The sequence below is a fragment of the Pristis pectinata genome, chromosome 8, assembly GCF_009764475.1.
Source record: "Pristis pectinata isolate sPriPec2 chromosome 8, sPriPec2.1.pri, whole genome shotgun sequence".
Classification (NCBI taxonomy): Eukaryota; Metazoa; Chordata; class Chondrichthyes; order Rhinopristiformes; family Pristidae; genus Pristis; species Pristis pectinata.
This window is the reverse complement of record NC_067412.1, coordinates 28,903,725-28,920,110: the sequence shown is the minus strand read 5'-3', so window position 1 is coordinate 28,920,110 and position 16,386 is coordinate 28,903,725. Positions and strand designations below refer to the sequence as shown.

At 38.9% G+C, this 16,386-nt stretch overlaps 1 protein-coding gene across 1 annotated transcript in view; it reads right to left on the bottom strand.

The window, feature by feature from the left end:
• Positions 1-9,554, bottom strand: part of narfl (nuclear prelamin A recognition factor-like) — a 40,983-nt gene extending 31,429 nt beyond the window's left edge. The window contains exons 1-4 of the mRNA XM_052022148.1: positions 9,474-9,554; positions 3,933-4,028; positions 3,384-3,527; positions 1,521-1,653 (exon numbers count right to left, since the gene is read on the bottom strand). Coding sequence (XP_051878108.1) covers positions 1,521-1,653; positions 3,384-3,527; positions 3,933-4,028; positions 9,474-9,539 — 439 coding nt within the window. The 5' untranslated portion in view covers positions 9,540-9,554. The remainder of the gene's footprint in view (positions 1-1,520; positions 1,654-3,383; positions 3,528-3,932; positions 4,029-9,473) is intronic.
• Positions 9,555-16,386: the final 6,832 nt, after the last annotated feature.

The following is a 16,386-nucleotide window of genomic DNA, read 5'->3' as shown; positions in this document are numbered from 1 at the left end:
TTAGAGTGAACTGAGCTGCTCAGAACTCTAACATCTCCACATTCAAGTTTATTGTCAGGGGCATACATACACAGGGTATAAATTCCAAGAAAATTAGCTTTTTGCAGCAGCAACACAGTACATTACAAACATGACAAACATAAATTACATAAACTTAAATTCACATAAATTATACATAATTTGCACGACAAAATAAACAAAGATAACATAACGACATTAGTTCAAGTTGAGGGAAGTACAGTCCAAGTTGCTTGAAGGGTTTTGCAGGGTGGATGTGAAGAAGAAGGGATTGCTCATTTAAGACAGATGAGGTGAAATTTTTCCCTACTCATAAGACTACGTGTCTACGCAACTCCCTTCCATAAAGGAAGAGTCTTTGAATATTTTTAAGACAGAGGGAAATAGATTCTTGACAAGCAAGGGGGGTAAAAATTTACAAGGGGGTTAGTGGGAATGCAGAGTTGAGGTTAAGATCAGAACAGCCACGATCTTATTGACTGGCAAAGAAGGCTCAAGGAATCAAGTACCCAATTTCTGCCTCCTAACACCAACGTACATAACACAAACATTATTACAATATTACCACTTGTTAAAAAGATGAACATTTAGTACCCATTTTCTTGCACACAAAAATCATGTTTTGCCTCATTGCTAATTTAACAACACAGGCAACGTAGGACATATGTACCACCAGTTGTCACTAGTTTCCAATGTTCCACTGGAAGTCCCTTCAGTTTTAATGCAGCCTTCTTCTGAACTCAGGTGGTGATCGATTCAAAGCAAGTTTGAACCTTAGCCATTTTGAATTAGGTTGCCTTGTTCTGTTCTACAAACCGTTGTTCCTGTTCTATTACTGCCAGCAGTCTTTTCCTTGATTTTCTCTTTTGAAGTAGACTAACCAGCACAAAATTTCTGGCAAATTAAAGCCATCAATTACAAGAAAAAAATATAAGTTTGTTTTTTTGCATAGTTTATCTAGTTTATACTTTTCCAACTTTGGCTACGTCACTACATACATCACAGACTGACAGTATGCTAAAGAGGTAATTGTTATATCACAAGGAACACATTATTCTTTTCAGCACAAAATGAAATACAGTCTAGTATCGAGAGTCCAAATCAAATGGCTCAGACTCTGGAGTGTGTTAATCATTTCCATCTGATGATATAATTAGCACTGTAAAAAAGAATGTTACATGTTATGGAATAGAGAGATTCCACACACTTCAACTGTACACACATCAAGAAAAAAGGCATTAGCTCTCCTGCTGGAATTGGCTTCATGGTCTTAAGTGCTCATTTACTGTGTATGGTTTTACAAACTGTAACATCCTCAACCACTCCCCAGTTCAAAGCATGCAAACTGAATGTGGGAACCTCTTGTTTCAACAACCTTGCCTCAAGAATCCCCCCTCAACATTGACATTTTTGTACCCTTGTGTAGGTGTCACACTCTACAGGCATATCATACATATCTGCAGTGGGCTGATGATTCAATAAACTTGTCACAAGCAACTCACCTAGATTTTTGAAGAAAGCTGTCAGCCGTTGCGCAGTGTCTGTAAATGGCAAATTAAATCTTGCAGCTAATGATGCTCTGGACTGTGGTGAAACTGAAACTACCACCATCTTTCGATTCTTGGAACTGGACACCTAATTGATGAAAGAGTAATGCTTAGTACCACATTGCTATCTATTAAAATTGACTCCATTTACTTATGGTTACAAAGAAATAGTTGTTCTAAGGTACAACATTCCAAGAGGGATCGGAAGAATTACCACCCACCACCTCCACCACACCTCCCCCCCCCCCCAAACCTCTGAGCCAGTTGCCATCAATAAAATAAAATGGCATCAATGCCTGGTCAGAATAGGATAGGGTCAGATTTGAAGCGAAAGCTGAATGCAGAGTTACAGCTTCTGTCAAATAATTAATGTTTAATAGTTTAAATGTCTCCACCATTAATACTGAAATAAATCATTTAAAAATTTAAAAAAATTAAAGTTAATTAAGCACTCATAAATAATTGAAAACATTTAATTGAAGCAAAATAATCCAAAAGAAATCTTCCCATGTCTTCCAATTCACAGGTTAGAAATCCACACACATTTGTGTTGCATGTCCCCTCCCAGCCTTGACCTCTTTTTTTTTATTAGCATGTTCCTTATAATTCCTGCTATAAAGAATATTCTTTATGCGTATCAGATATGGTAAGTAGGCTGCATATTCCATTCTGGTTTATGTTCTAATCGACCTTATTCTCCTGCAAAATAGCTAAATCTTGCATTTGATATGGTTTAAGAGACCCTGAGATTCCATTTTAAGATCTTTATTAGTCACATGTACAACGAGACACACAGTGAAATGCATTTTTTGCGTAGTGCTCTGGGGGGCAGCCCGCAAGTGTCGCCATGCTTCCGACACCAACATAGCATGCCCACAACTTTCTAACCTGTACGTCTTTGGAATGTGGGAGGAAACTGGAGCACCCGGAGGAAACCCACGCAGACGCGGGGAGAACGTACAAACTCCTTACAGACAGCGGCGGGAAACTGTTTCATTGTAACAGTTGACTTTTATGCCGAACTTGGTCACTAATTTGCACCAAACTTTGCTGCCAGTAATGACTAATGATCTGCGGTTCCAATCAGAACATCTGGGAAAACTGAATTAATCAAGTCAGGAGCTAATTTGGGAGATCAGTTCTGTCCTTAGTACCCACTAAAATAAATATCTTTCACTGAAGAATAGAAACAAAGCATCTCCTCACTCCTAAACAAAACCAGCATTTTAGTGCTGTTTTCAGGCATCAGAATTCAGATTGAGATATTTGGAGCTGTTACATTAGAAATCACAAACAGTGGATATTTAATATGAAATACATCAATCGGAAAAGATTAATAGTTTCTGTTTTCAAAGATGTTGTCTGACCTGCAAAGTATTTCCAGGATTTTCATAGAAAAAGTTATTATTAAGCTCACTGTGCTATCCAGAAACTCTATACAATCATATTTAATCCAAGTTGATAAAAATCTTACATCAACTATAACCATTTCTTTAGCAAGCAAATCAAAAACAGAGTCATTATGTATTGCAGTAATAAGTAGTTTTAGGAACCAAGAATGGAAAGCCATCATTTCAATTATACTGGCTATGAGTTTCTCAATGCACCTACTTGATCACTCTTCTTTCTGTCAGGCTTTTCACATTTATTTTGATTAATTTACAACTTTATCCCATTTTCATTTTGAAAATATTTAGACTATGTAGTGAGATCTTAGATCTGTCACCAAATAAGAACAATATGCATTCATTTTAATGACCATAAAGAAAAAATACGGTACACAAATATTATGCTTAATCTGCCACAATAAAGTCTTACTTTGTTTTGATTCAGAACTTTGTATAGTTCATCCTGGCTTTGTTGAGTGATCAGTACACTTTCTGCTGATGTAATGCAACCACTGCAGGCTAGGCAGTCATTCAGGGTTATTTTTGCTTTTTCAAGTTTCTGGACACCTCCATCCTGAAAAATTAAAGCAAGTTAGGGAAAAGAACAAACACTGAAAGGAAACAGTTAAAACAGAGAAGAATAATTATCTCACTATCTGCATTTTGATGTGGACAATTTCAAATTTCCTCTCAAGAGGATTCTCTTTGAAGAAAAGCACAAGATTCAATATGGGCCTATCAATTTTAAATGACAAGAAAATCATCTCAGCTTTTTAAAACCTTTTGTTTCAATATAAATTGCATTTTGCTTTTCCAAACATATTATTGCTTCAACTTTGTTTCAGATGTTACTTCCTTCATTTACTTAACATCAACTTTAATTGTGACAGAGAAAAAGGAAGACTAAATTCTAAACATTAATTCCACTCAACTGGAGCGTGTAGCTCAACTAAACCCAAAAGGAACTTGCAGGTGTTACCTGATTCAACTGAGTGTAGCTACCATCATCTTCGATTCGGATTACACCGGAGGATTTCCCTTGTTTCTTTTCAACTTTCACAGGCTTCACACATTCCTACAAAAGCAAAGTTTAAAGATTACAAATTGTCATCCATCTTCAAAAGATATTTAAAGCAAATTACTACTGAGACGCAAAGGAGTGCTTAAGGACAATGAAAATAATGTACCACGCAGAAGGCCTCTCCATGACCAAAGCCACGAGCAGCCCCATTTGCTTTTTCATTTAACACTGGCAGCAAAGTTTGGTGCAAATTAGTGACCAAGTTCGGCATGAAAGTCAACTGTTACAATGAAACAGTTTCCCGCCGCTGTCTGTAAGGAGTTTGTACGTTCTCCCCGCGTCTGCGTGGGTTTCCTCCGGGTGCTCCGGTTTCCTCCCACATTCCAAAGACGTACAGGTTAGAAAGTTGTGGGCATGCTATGTTGGTGCCGGAAGCATGGCGACACTTGCGGGCTGCCCCCCAGAGCACTACGCAAAAAATGCATTTCACTGTGTGTCTCGATATACATGTGACTAATAAAGATCTTATCTTAAAATGGAATCTCAGGGTCTCTTAAACCATATCAAATGCAAGATTTAGCTATTTTGCAGGAGAATAAGGTTGATTAGAACATAAACCAGAATGGAATGTGCAGCCTACTTACCATATCTGATATGCATAAAGAATACTCTTTATAGCAGGAATTATAAGGAACATTCTAATAAAAAAGGGGTCAAGGCTGGGAGGGGACATGCAACACAAATGTGTGTGCAGAGGATTAATGGTACCTCATTTTCTATACTTTAAATTGCAGCTTACAACTTCCTGTCAGAAAAAAATACCTTTTAACTACTGAAATGGTAGTGAGGCTGCTTCACAGTGAGCAAGGTTAGTAATTCGGAGTAGTCAACCTCGCCCACAGGAAAATACTCTTTCAGACGAGAATTCATTTAAAAAGTAAAAAGTCATACTAAATAATGATCTGCATGATCACATTACATCCAAATTAAGAAATAACATGCATAATGTCTCAAAGAATGCAGGACACACTTATGATAGCTATAAATTAACTTCCTCTCCATTTCATGTTGTCACTTCTGATAGAAAACATTCCTCCAAGAGGTTAGCAATAACGTGTTCTCACCCGACTGAGGCAGTTGGCACACTTCTCCAGCTTCATGATCAGCAGGTAGAGTAATAGCAAAGTTAAGTATTTAGAATAAAAAGACCTCTCTGTGAGGTAGACAAAGCTAGTAACAGAATCGCCCTATTAGCTGCTTGGCCTTTCAGTGCTAATATCTGTCTTGCAACCCCGCTTTGAAGTGTTCAACTGGATAACTGTAGTGATCAGCCCAGGAGGCGTGGTGAGTGGAAATGTGTACAAACACAGCAAGATGTTACCCACCCTTCCTTGTTTTAAACTTCATTGCAAAAGCAGCACACAGACCTTTCTGTTAAGTACATATAAAATACAAATAAATGATGGAGGAAGTAAAGTGAGCTCAGGACCCAGCAAAATTAAAATTAACAAAGAACAACTAATCAAATGTTCAATTTGTGCGCATATCTGCCAAAAAGCATTTTAATAGAAACAAAACACTGAAAAAGTCAAAGAATTATGGGATTGTGGCACACCAAAATTTAACTCGGTGGTTTAGATTATGAAGTAATGAATGTAAATTCCATTGCCAATTGTAATCACCTCTGAAATTTTGTAGTTAAGAGATCAGGAGCAAGGCATCAGGTTGTGTGGGGAAGACAAATGTATTAGTGAATGAGGTCTGGGAGTATCCAGAGAGCCAAAAATATCAGGCAGATTCTGGTTCAGTTTCCTAAGTTGTTTTAGGCAACTTAGACAGAAGTCACTTTCACCCATTTTTCATGCTGTGAACCAGAATTTCCACAATGTCTGCCATCAGATTTCTGAACGGTCCATGAACACTACTTTGTTATTCCATTTGTTTTGCATTATTTATTTATTTTGTAGTTTATTGTAATTTTATGTCTTTGCACTGTACTGCTGCCACAAAACAACAGATTTTATCACATAAAAGTCAGTGATAATAAACCTGATTCTAACTAACTTAGTGGAACAACTGGTGAAACCATGCTGACTAGATTTACCCACACTATATTAAAAAAACTGTTTTTCCTGAATTTATGTCGCTTCTGAACATGCTTCAATTTGTTCCTAAAACTTAATGGACCCATTTTCAGAGAACTAAAAGAAAATTCTTCTAAATTTTAGTCCTACACCATACTCTTTGAATTTTTTTTACATTAAAATATTGAAAATTATCAATGACCACATTTTCTACACATTTGTTTAATAATACACAAAGATAGAATAAATTTCAAATTCTAGTGTCCCGGTTCCCCAGTTGTTTACGCTGATTTCATGTTTTGCGTTACAGGAAATTGCCAATGGCAAAATTAGTAGAAATTTCAGCTTAATGTTAGTTACGCTCACACTATTCTCTCCTTAAGCATTCCTTTGGGACTGAAGATGACTTGCATCCACTCAGTTTCTGTGGATTCTGAGACGGTAGCTGATAAGGCCAATACAGGACATGCTGACTCTGCCACACTTGCTTCAGAACCCACTATTTACCCCTTTCAACATGAAAAACTGTCCTCAAATATTCTCTTGCAAATTTTTATATACTAATGGACATTTATAAAGTTTACCTTTAGGCTATATTGTAGCAAGTAGAGACTGTATTAATATTTGTGAATCTGGAGACTCAAGTTGAAGTTGGAAAGGGATGATGTGGGACACATGAGTGAATAATTTGGGAGGTGGCATACTCCTTCCACCACTTACACTGGGTTTCTGGTGCATAGACTCAAGGTTGTCAACACCATCCTGAATACTACTATTTTATTTGCACTAATAATGGGTCAAGAATTCCCAGTAATTGGTTGGGTTGTGAAACATTTTAAAGAAGGTACTGAGAACATTCTTGAATTATTTCCTGTGTCTGCCTGGTAACGTCCTGCTGTGACAGAGCTCAAAATAGTGCCTATATTAGGAAGCAGGTGTCCAGCATGCAAAGGACATGGTCTGCACATCAGAGCTGAAATAAGGCCTGAATTCAGGGAATAGTGTCCTGGGAGAGAACTCTGCCTTTGGTTCACTTATCCTGCCAATGAACTGAGGATCATATGGAGACAGTTTTGAATGGTACATCTCCAGTCTTTTGATGTCCTTGACCTAAGAGTTTGGTGCCTCAGAAATATACACGAAGCCAGAGATGAATACTGCTCATTAGACCATGAGGGTTTGAGGTCTTGATCTTCAAATACATTTTCCTCATTAGCCACCTTAGAACTTACCTACTTACTCTCTTCAACATTGCAGTAAGTGTACTCAAATATTCTGTTGCTTATTTCAATATTATACTAATGGATATTCATAAAGCTTATCCTTAGGTCATGTTGCAGCAAGTGGATACTGCACTAATATTTGTGATTACTGTATTCAAAGGTGTGTAAGTGCACTGAAGATGAATTTAATGACTGATACCTTTCTTTGCTAAAAAGTGCTTTCCAAGATATAGGAAGTGCTCCCCAAGGACTTGTTGTGGATCTTTATTGTTTGGGGCCGGTTAATGGAGGACATTTGTTCTGTGAATATTAATTGTAAGGCTCATTCCCTCATACTACAGCAAAGAGAAATATATACCCATCAATAACTTAGGACAAGGAAGAATGAGAAGATAGATGAGAAGAATGAGAAGAAAGATGACTTTAGTTGTGCAGGACCAGCAGACTATTGGATGTTACTCCTAATAATACCCTATCACACAGTAGGAGAATATACTTTCCAGTGAACCCGCTGAGCTTAAAGGGAACAGGGAGTATACAAACATTCCAGAACCCCTCCCACATCCAGCATGAAAACTACCCACATTCCTGTCCTGAAACATACAACAAAGTTTGGACCCCAGCCGTGGCTACACATCCTGCTTGCACTCTGGACCCCCAGCTCACATTCTGGACTAATGAGCGAGCCAAATGCCAAATCATCAGAATTTCTGAACAATCAGATGACAAATTATTGAAGTTTTACTGTATTTTATGTGTAAAGATGCATGACAGTTTAATGTCTTCATTTTTCCACAATAATAGGTATTTAGGAAGTGGATTATATAATTTAAGAATAATTAATAAAAATAAATTGTTGGCAGCAAAGAATGGTGCAACTTCACTGTTACTGCATTTTAACAACATTCAGGATGTGATTAAAGAATATTACTAGGCAATATGTGAACAGAAAGTTGACACCTTATGCTCAATATCTACGAGTGTGACAACATTTGGTTAAGAATTTAGAACAGCTAATACTTATCTCTTAGGTAACTTTAATGCCCCAAAACCCACACTGTTTAAGCTGGAAGGTTTTTTTTGAGAATGCAACTAGCGAGAAAATACTGTTGCACACTTGATTTTAAACAATTTTATAATAATTTTGATGGGGTCCTGTTTCAGCACTAGTACAACACATCACGAAATTTTCACACACCTAGAAATGGTTCAATCCAATGTCTAGCCATTAGTACCTTTTAAACTCTGCAAATTTTAAACAACAGGTACTGGAAACCACTTGAAGTTACATCTAATTGTTGCAACATGGCTTTCTTTTTCAGGATAAACATGGAGGGAAAACTAACCTTTATAAATAACAAATGCATAACAGAATATTTGTATGTACTGTACTTAATTTCAAAGCTGAAGGAAGTATATAGTGAACTTTGTAAGTACAAAAGCCAGAAAGCACATACAGCCAGGCTCAAGGACAGCTTCCATCCCGTTGTTATAAGATTATAAGGATGGTTCCCAAGTACGATAAAATGGACTCTTGACCTCACAATCTACCTCGTTATGACCTTGCACCTATTGTCTGGCTGCACTGCACATTTTCTGTAGCTGTTGCACTTTATTCTGCATTGTTATTGTTTTTACCTTGTACTACCTCAATGCATTGTGTAATGAATTGATCTGTATGAACAGTATGCAAGACAAGTTTTTCACTGTACATCAGTACATGCAACAATAATAAAACAATTCCAATAATCAGGAACAAGTACCCTAATGTTCTAAACTGTTTTAATGGTTAAGATGTTAGTTTTCAGAAAAACCTTCATTTGTTTCATGGTATTCATAAGGAATTTCTGTTACATAAAGTTGAAAGCAATTAAATTGTTTGAAATACTTTACGACCGAACTTCCTCACATGATTCTCTCCATCACTTTGACGCAGGGTGAAGGAGTTTAACTAAGATCTAATTGAGACAACTTTATTCTGGCAACTGAACAAAAGTAGTCCTCTTTACAACCGGGTGAGGAAGGCCATTCAGCCCATCAGGATTCAGATGGACCCTACCTCTCCTCGTCACATCGTTCATTTGTTCCAGCTATCCTCCGTGTCAGATACTAATTTTATCAACAGAGAAGGGTCATGAACTACAGACAGTTCCCCTTCAACCGCGGCTCTGTCGATGCCATTACAGCCCTACCTGAGACGGGGTGATAAAATCATTCAAATCCGTCAGCTGCAACACCCCACTGAACTGCGACACCATTTTACTATTGCCGACAGCGTCGTAAACACACCGCCGTAGAACGTGCGACGAACTCCGACATACGGCAGTGAGGCATCCGGTCGGGGCGGAGCCAGCGCCACCTGCCCTCACTATGGGGCGGAGCCAGCACCACCTGCCCTCACTGTGGGGCGGGGCCAGCGCCACCTGCCCTCACTGTGGGGCGGGGTCCCGGACTGATTCATTTTTCGTGATACTTTGACTTCTGCACACCTTACCCTAACTCCACAAAATAGAGTTTGGGTTTGTGATCTGATTTGATCATAAATATCACTTTGTCGCCTCTCCCAAGTGCTGGCAAAATCGTCGAAGGAGGCTGGAGCTGTCCCCATCGCATCTCAGCTAGAAGTCTTCTGCTTCATGGAGCCCTGGGGAAAGTCCCCTGGCAAAGGTATGTGTCGGGTGGTCGTGAGGGAGTTCGGGTTGTCAATGCTCTAGGTAAGGGCATGCTGTGAGCTGGGCTGGTTTTGCTGCGTTGTTAAGTGATGCAGATGTTTCCACTGGGAGGGTTCTGAGGAAAGTTGCAATTTATTTCGATGGTTAGCAATGAGCTAAGGGTGCTTATTTCTGATGACGATATCGTTGTTGTGTCTGTCAGTCTGTGTTTTATATTGCGTATATGCCTTTAAGAACTACGTACACCATATAATGTGATTTTGCGTACGGGTTTGTCTCAGCCGTTGCACTTAATTGCACGTTGTTGTCCGTTAATCAAGGATGTTTGGTTAGAAGCTGATTTCCTTGTGAGGTTTTTGAGGTCAGGCAAGATCTTTAAATCCTGCCTGAAAAGTATCTGTTAAAATAGAGCAAATTCCAAGTCCTACTTGGTTAAAAACAAGGCAATTTTTTAAACTAATTTTGGCAAATAAGTGGTTACAGAGTAACTTATTCCTGCTAAAAAGTATATCTGTAGTCTTTTTCTGTATTCCCTAATTCCTTCATTGAAAGTAAGGGAGGTAAATTTGACTTATGGTAAAGTAAGTGGAAATGTGGAGACGTGATGAGCAGGTGGCTAAGTTGATATCTGTTTAAACAAAATTACCCTACGAACATTTAGCTTAACATTTGTCATAGAGAAAATGTTAGAAACTATTATTAAATAAACAAAATTGAGGTAATTAGACAAAGTCAGCATGATTTTTGGCAGGGAAATTACGTTTGACCAATTTATTGGTCAATCGTTGTATCACAACTCATGATTCTCTGAGAGAAAAAGTTTTGCCTCATCTCTACCTTAAATGGTGATACCTAATTAAAGTGACCTCCTTATTCCCTTTGGTTCACAGTACACATTACTTGTACTGTGGATAAAGGGGACCAGTAAATATTTGGTGCTAAGATTTCCATAAGGTATTTGATAATTGCTGCATCAAAAGATATTTTGGAAAATAAAACCACATTGTGTAGAAAGTAACACATTGGTATGGATAAAAGATTTTTTTCTGCTTAACAGGAATCAGAGTAGACATAAATGGGTCTTTTTTTCTGGTTGGCAAGATTTAATAAGTGCCATACAGCAGGGTTCAGTGTTGTGGCTTCAGCCTTTTACAATTAATGACTTGGATGAATGTATTGATGCTAATAGCCTTTTACAATTAATGACTTGGATGAATGTATTGATGCTAAATTTTCTGATAACATAGGGAGGTAGGAAAGTAAGTTGTGAAGATAAAGCAATTATAAAGAGATACAAGTACAGTAAGTGAATGGGCAAAGACCTGGTAAATGCAGTATAATGTGGGAAAATGTGTAACTGTCCATTTTGGCAGGGAAAAATAAAGCATAGTATCTGAATGGTGAGAGATTGCAGAGATTGAGGTGCTTTAGTGCCTCGTTTGCATAAAGCTAGTATGCAGGTACTGCTAGTAATTGGGAAAGCTAACAGAATGTTATCATCTATTGTAAGGTGAATTGAACAAAGTGGGGAGTTACTGCTTAGTCTCACCAATGTTCTTTATGACTACATCATGAGTACTGTGTACAGAATTGGTCTCCTTATGTAAGGAAAGATGTTTATGCATTGGAAGCAGTTCAGAGAAGATTAACTAGACTAATACCTGAAATGGTTAGGTAGTCTTAAGAGGAAAAGATGGATGGGCCAGGCTTGCATATCCACTGCACTTTAGAAAAGTGAGCTGAAGCCATTGAGATGTATAAAGACTCTGGTCTTGACAGCATCGATGTGGAGTCAATGTCTCCTTTGTGGGAGAATCTAGAACAGGAGTCACCAGGGATTGCCCATTTATGACAGATTTTGAGGCAATTTTTTTTCACTGAGGGGCATGAGAATTTCTTTCTCAATGGGCAGTGTAAGTAGAGGCTTTGAATATTCTTAAGACAGGTAGGTAGATAATTGAGAAGTAATGGAATGAAAGGTTACCATGGGTGGACAGGAATGCTGAGTTGAGGTAACAGTCAGATCAGCCTTGATCTTATTGGGTGGTGGAGCAGACCTCAGGAGCACAGTGGCCAAGTCCTACCCCTAATTTGTAAGCTCATTGCCTACATGACTCAAAGACTGGGGAAAAGGTGTCTTGATGTCTATGTGGGGAAATTGGAACAATTTTAAAATGGCTGTTTTGGCTGCACTTTGGAGTAAGCTCATTGCCATCTTCATTTCCCTTTGTTTTGCACAGAATCACTGCAGGTATAGTGCCGAGCTCGATGAACTAAATACAAATTATGACTAAGAGTGGCCCCATTTACTGATCCTTGTGAACCATTCTTTCTGCATTCCAATCTGCTCAACTTCTTCCTCTGCTTTCTGTCATGGGATCATGGAATCACTTGCTCTCTGTGTTCCAGTTTTTAACCAATTTTCTATCCATTCAGTTGACTGTTCTACCTCCCCTAACCTTTTGTATTGAACCAAATGTGGTACTTTATGTAGTCCACGTTCAAGGCATCTGGACCTTGAAATTGGTCTGTGCCATCTTTTTTGCATTAAGGCATGTTTGTGTGTTACCTTAATGCTGTTTGTAAAGGTTACCATGGGTGGACAGGAAGAGTGAGACTATCAAATGTGAGGTTCACAGACTAGCATTATAGGGTTTTCTGTGCAATGCTGCACTGAAGTTGATGTTAGATCCAGTGTGGCATTCCCTCTAGATGTATTACAGGTTCTTACATTTGTTTCAATGTAACATGGCAAATGTGATCTTTGTAGTAAGTTCTTTAATGGATCTACCCCATACACAAATTTCCAGTAGAGGGATGTTGCCAGTGATGCCATAATAGTACAAGGAGTATGGGAGAGTGGTCCCAGGGATTCAGAGGGACCTGGGCAGGCTGCTGAAGAACATTGCCTATAAGTGGCATATTTTTTAGGAGCGGGCAAGTATTCATGGAGACTGTCCAGGGCTGTGCTTCTGGTGGGAGGTTGCCCAGGAGATCTTTAAGGATATGAGTGCAGTCTTTGGATGCTTGCATTTTGAACACAGAGCAGGAGTAGGTCACCTTGCCTCTGAAGCCTGTGCCACCATTCAAGATGGTCAGGGCTGATCTGTTCTTTATGCCCAATGCTCAAATTTGGAAAAGAATGTGATGCAGCCAAATACCTCTGCCCACACTGTCTGCTTGTGTCAGCTGAAAATTAGATTTGGATGATCTCTCTAATGCATACTACAAGATGTGGCAGGATAACAATAGCCTGGAAATATCCTGAGGCTCAGAAGTGAGAGTGATTGTGAACCAGATCTCCACAGGCAATGCAGTTAAGGCACACAGGTGAGATTGTATTTGAGGCTGTAGGAGGCCACAGATCTCTGAGGACAAAGTAAGAACATAAGGAGGAGGAGTAGGCCGTTTGGCCCCTTGTGCCTGCTCCTCCGTTCAATGTCAAGGCTTTGGATAGGATGCAGAAGAGATGTATTAGAATGGTAACAGGAATGAGGGACTTCAGTTATGCGGAGAGGCAGGAGAAGCTGGGTGGTTCTTTTTGGAGCAAAGGTCAAGAGGAAATTGATAAAGGCGTTCAAGATCATGATTGAGTTTCATAGAATAAAATAATGAACTGTTGCTAGTGACAAAAGGATTATCAGGCAGAGACTACAGATTTAAAGTCCTTGACAAAAGAACCAGATACTTCATGCATTAAGTTTTCTGTTAAGTAGCAATTTGTTATAATTAGATATGTATTGTCTGAAGGGGTGAAGGAAGCAGAATCGATGGTAACTTTCAAAATGGAATAGAATGGAAAATAACGTACAGGCCTATTTGTAAAAAGTAGGGGAGTCAGACTGTTTGGATAGCTTTATCAGGAGCCAGCACAAGCATGGTGGGCCTAATTTCCTTGTCTTTGTTAGATGATTCTATGCTAGTATCAATAGAAGTATCTTTGTAACAGAAAAAAATGTTTAGAATGAGCTCCAGACTTATCCCTCGGGGTTTGCATGGACTCTACAGTGCAGCCACATTGCACTTATGATGAGTCCACTGTTCTGCAGTGAACAACACAGAGTACATGCAATTCAAATATTCTTATCAATATTTTGAGGATGTATATTTCACTTCATTTGTGAAAATGTATAAGTTGTGGACAAAATTGTAGAAAGGTAACAATTTTTGTTCTTTACAGTAATTTGCAAAGACCACTAGGAGTGTTTGTAGAGTTAGCTGCTGTCCTTTCCCAGCCACCATTCTTTAGTGCGTGAGTGACGGGGAGAGAGGCTACTGTAAATTGCCACTCGTGTAGGTATCTAGTAACAACTATTGTTGTTGTTGTTGTCATAGGTACTGAGATACAGTGAGAAGCTTTGTTTTGCATGCCATCCAGACAGATCATGCCATACATATTTACATCGAGGTACATTAAAGAAAACAGAATGCAGAATATTAGTATTGCAGTTACAGACCGAGTGCCGTGCAGGTAGACAAGTAAAGTGCAAGGGCAAGGTATATTGGGAGATCAAGAGTTCATCTTTTCGTGTATGAGAGGTCCGTTCAAGAGTCTGATAACAGTGGGATAGAAGCTGTCCTTGAGTCTGGTGGTTTGTGCTCTCACGCTTTTGTATCTTCTGCTCAACAGGAGAAGAGAGAATGACGAGGGTGGGAGGGGTCCTTGATTACGTTAGCTACTTTCCCGAGGTACCAGGAGGTGTAGATGGAGTCGATTAGAGGTTGGTTTGTGTGATAGACTGGACAACTTTCTTCCATTTCTTGTAGTCTTGGGCAACTGGGGGAGTTGATAGAAATGTGGGGAGAATGAAGTGGCATTCATGCAGGAAAACTTTGGATAGTCCTCAACCGTGACTCTAACCTTGATGTGAGAGCGCTTGATTCCATTCCACAGAAGCCTTTTGTTTTGGCCCAGGCTTGCCTCCACTCCTGGCTGACGAAAACGTTGAGAAAGCCATAACCTATTCAAGACCTAGCCATGACAAGACCTCAGTAGCACATGGCATCCCCATTGAAATCCCAAAACCAGGCATTGAAGAACTTGTCACAAATCCACAGCCTCTTCTAGAAAAAGGAGGATACAAGGTATTTCAGAGAAGCCATAATCATGACCACCTTCAAGAAAGGAGGCACATCTGACTGTGGTAACTACAGAGCTACCTTCTACTCTACACCAGAGGGGAAAATAATCACCAGGATCCTTTTCAACTGTCTCCTCCCAGTGACTGAAAAGCTGCTCTCCAAGTTGGTGTGAATTCTGTCCATCCATAGGTACATTGGACATGATCTTCACCACATTAGAACTCCAAGAAGAATACAGGGAGCAGCATCAACCAGTGCACATGGCCTATTTTGGTCTCATTAAAGCCTTTGACTCCCTCAATTGGGAGGAACTGGAACATTCTCCTAAAGTTCTGCTGCCCATGGAAATTCATCTCCATCTTGTGTTTGCTTCATTTGAAGCCATAGTTTAAATGGCTGTAACAGGACCATTCTCGATCAAGCTGGGTCATTGGCCCAAGGCTTTTCTCAATCTTTCCTTCTGCTATGTTGCATCTCCAACAAACTTCCCACGCAAGTTGAATTCATAGCCAACGAGTAGCTTTTCAACCTATGGTGACTACATTTTAGAACCAAGGTCATTTAAACTTTAGCAGTTGAACTTCAGTATGGACACTAAGCTTGAGTTTACTAATGCTTATAGGACAAGCTCCAAGCCATTAACCCTTTAGTTGAAGCTTGGAAGAGGCTGGGCCTTCCACTTAATATTCACAAGACAAAGATCTACCATCTGCGTGCGCTATACTGTTCTCTGACAATAAAGGTTCATGGCGAGATTGTGGAAAACTTGGACCACTTCCCATATCTCAATTTACAATTTAGAACAGTTTTTTTTCTGAAGACTAGTTCTTGTTTGAATTAATGCCTGCTATTATTCACGCTACTTAGGGGTGTTACAAGAGTAATCTCCTATGATTAGCACTGAAGAGATGTTCATTTTGATTTCAAACAAATAGAAGAAATACATATGCTGACTTTTAATACTTTGTAATAAGAAATGTTACAAAGTTTCTTATTACAAAGTATTAAACACTGATTTCATAGTGGTTACAATATGGACCAATAGTTATAACTTGTCTGCTTTCAATAGTACAACTTAATTCTTTGTATAATGAATTGAAATTAAACTGCCATATTTGCCTAGATCAGTGAACCATCTACCTTGACTTAATTTCTAACTCCTCTGTCCTTATTCCAACTTTTTTGCAACTTTTCCTGCATTACTTCACAGCATTTATTTTAAACGTGTCTGTGATTTGTATCTCTTACTTTTCCTAATAAATAGGAAAGAATGGGTGTGTACAGATAGATGTGATTGATGTACAGTTCAGTCATGATCAATATGAATGTCAGTGGAGTGAGTGGCCTACTT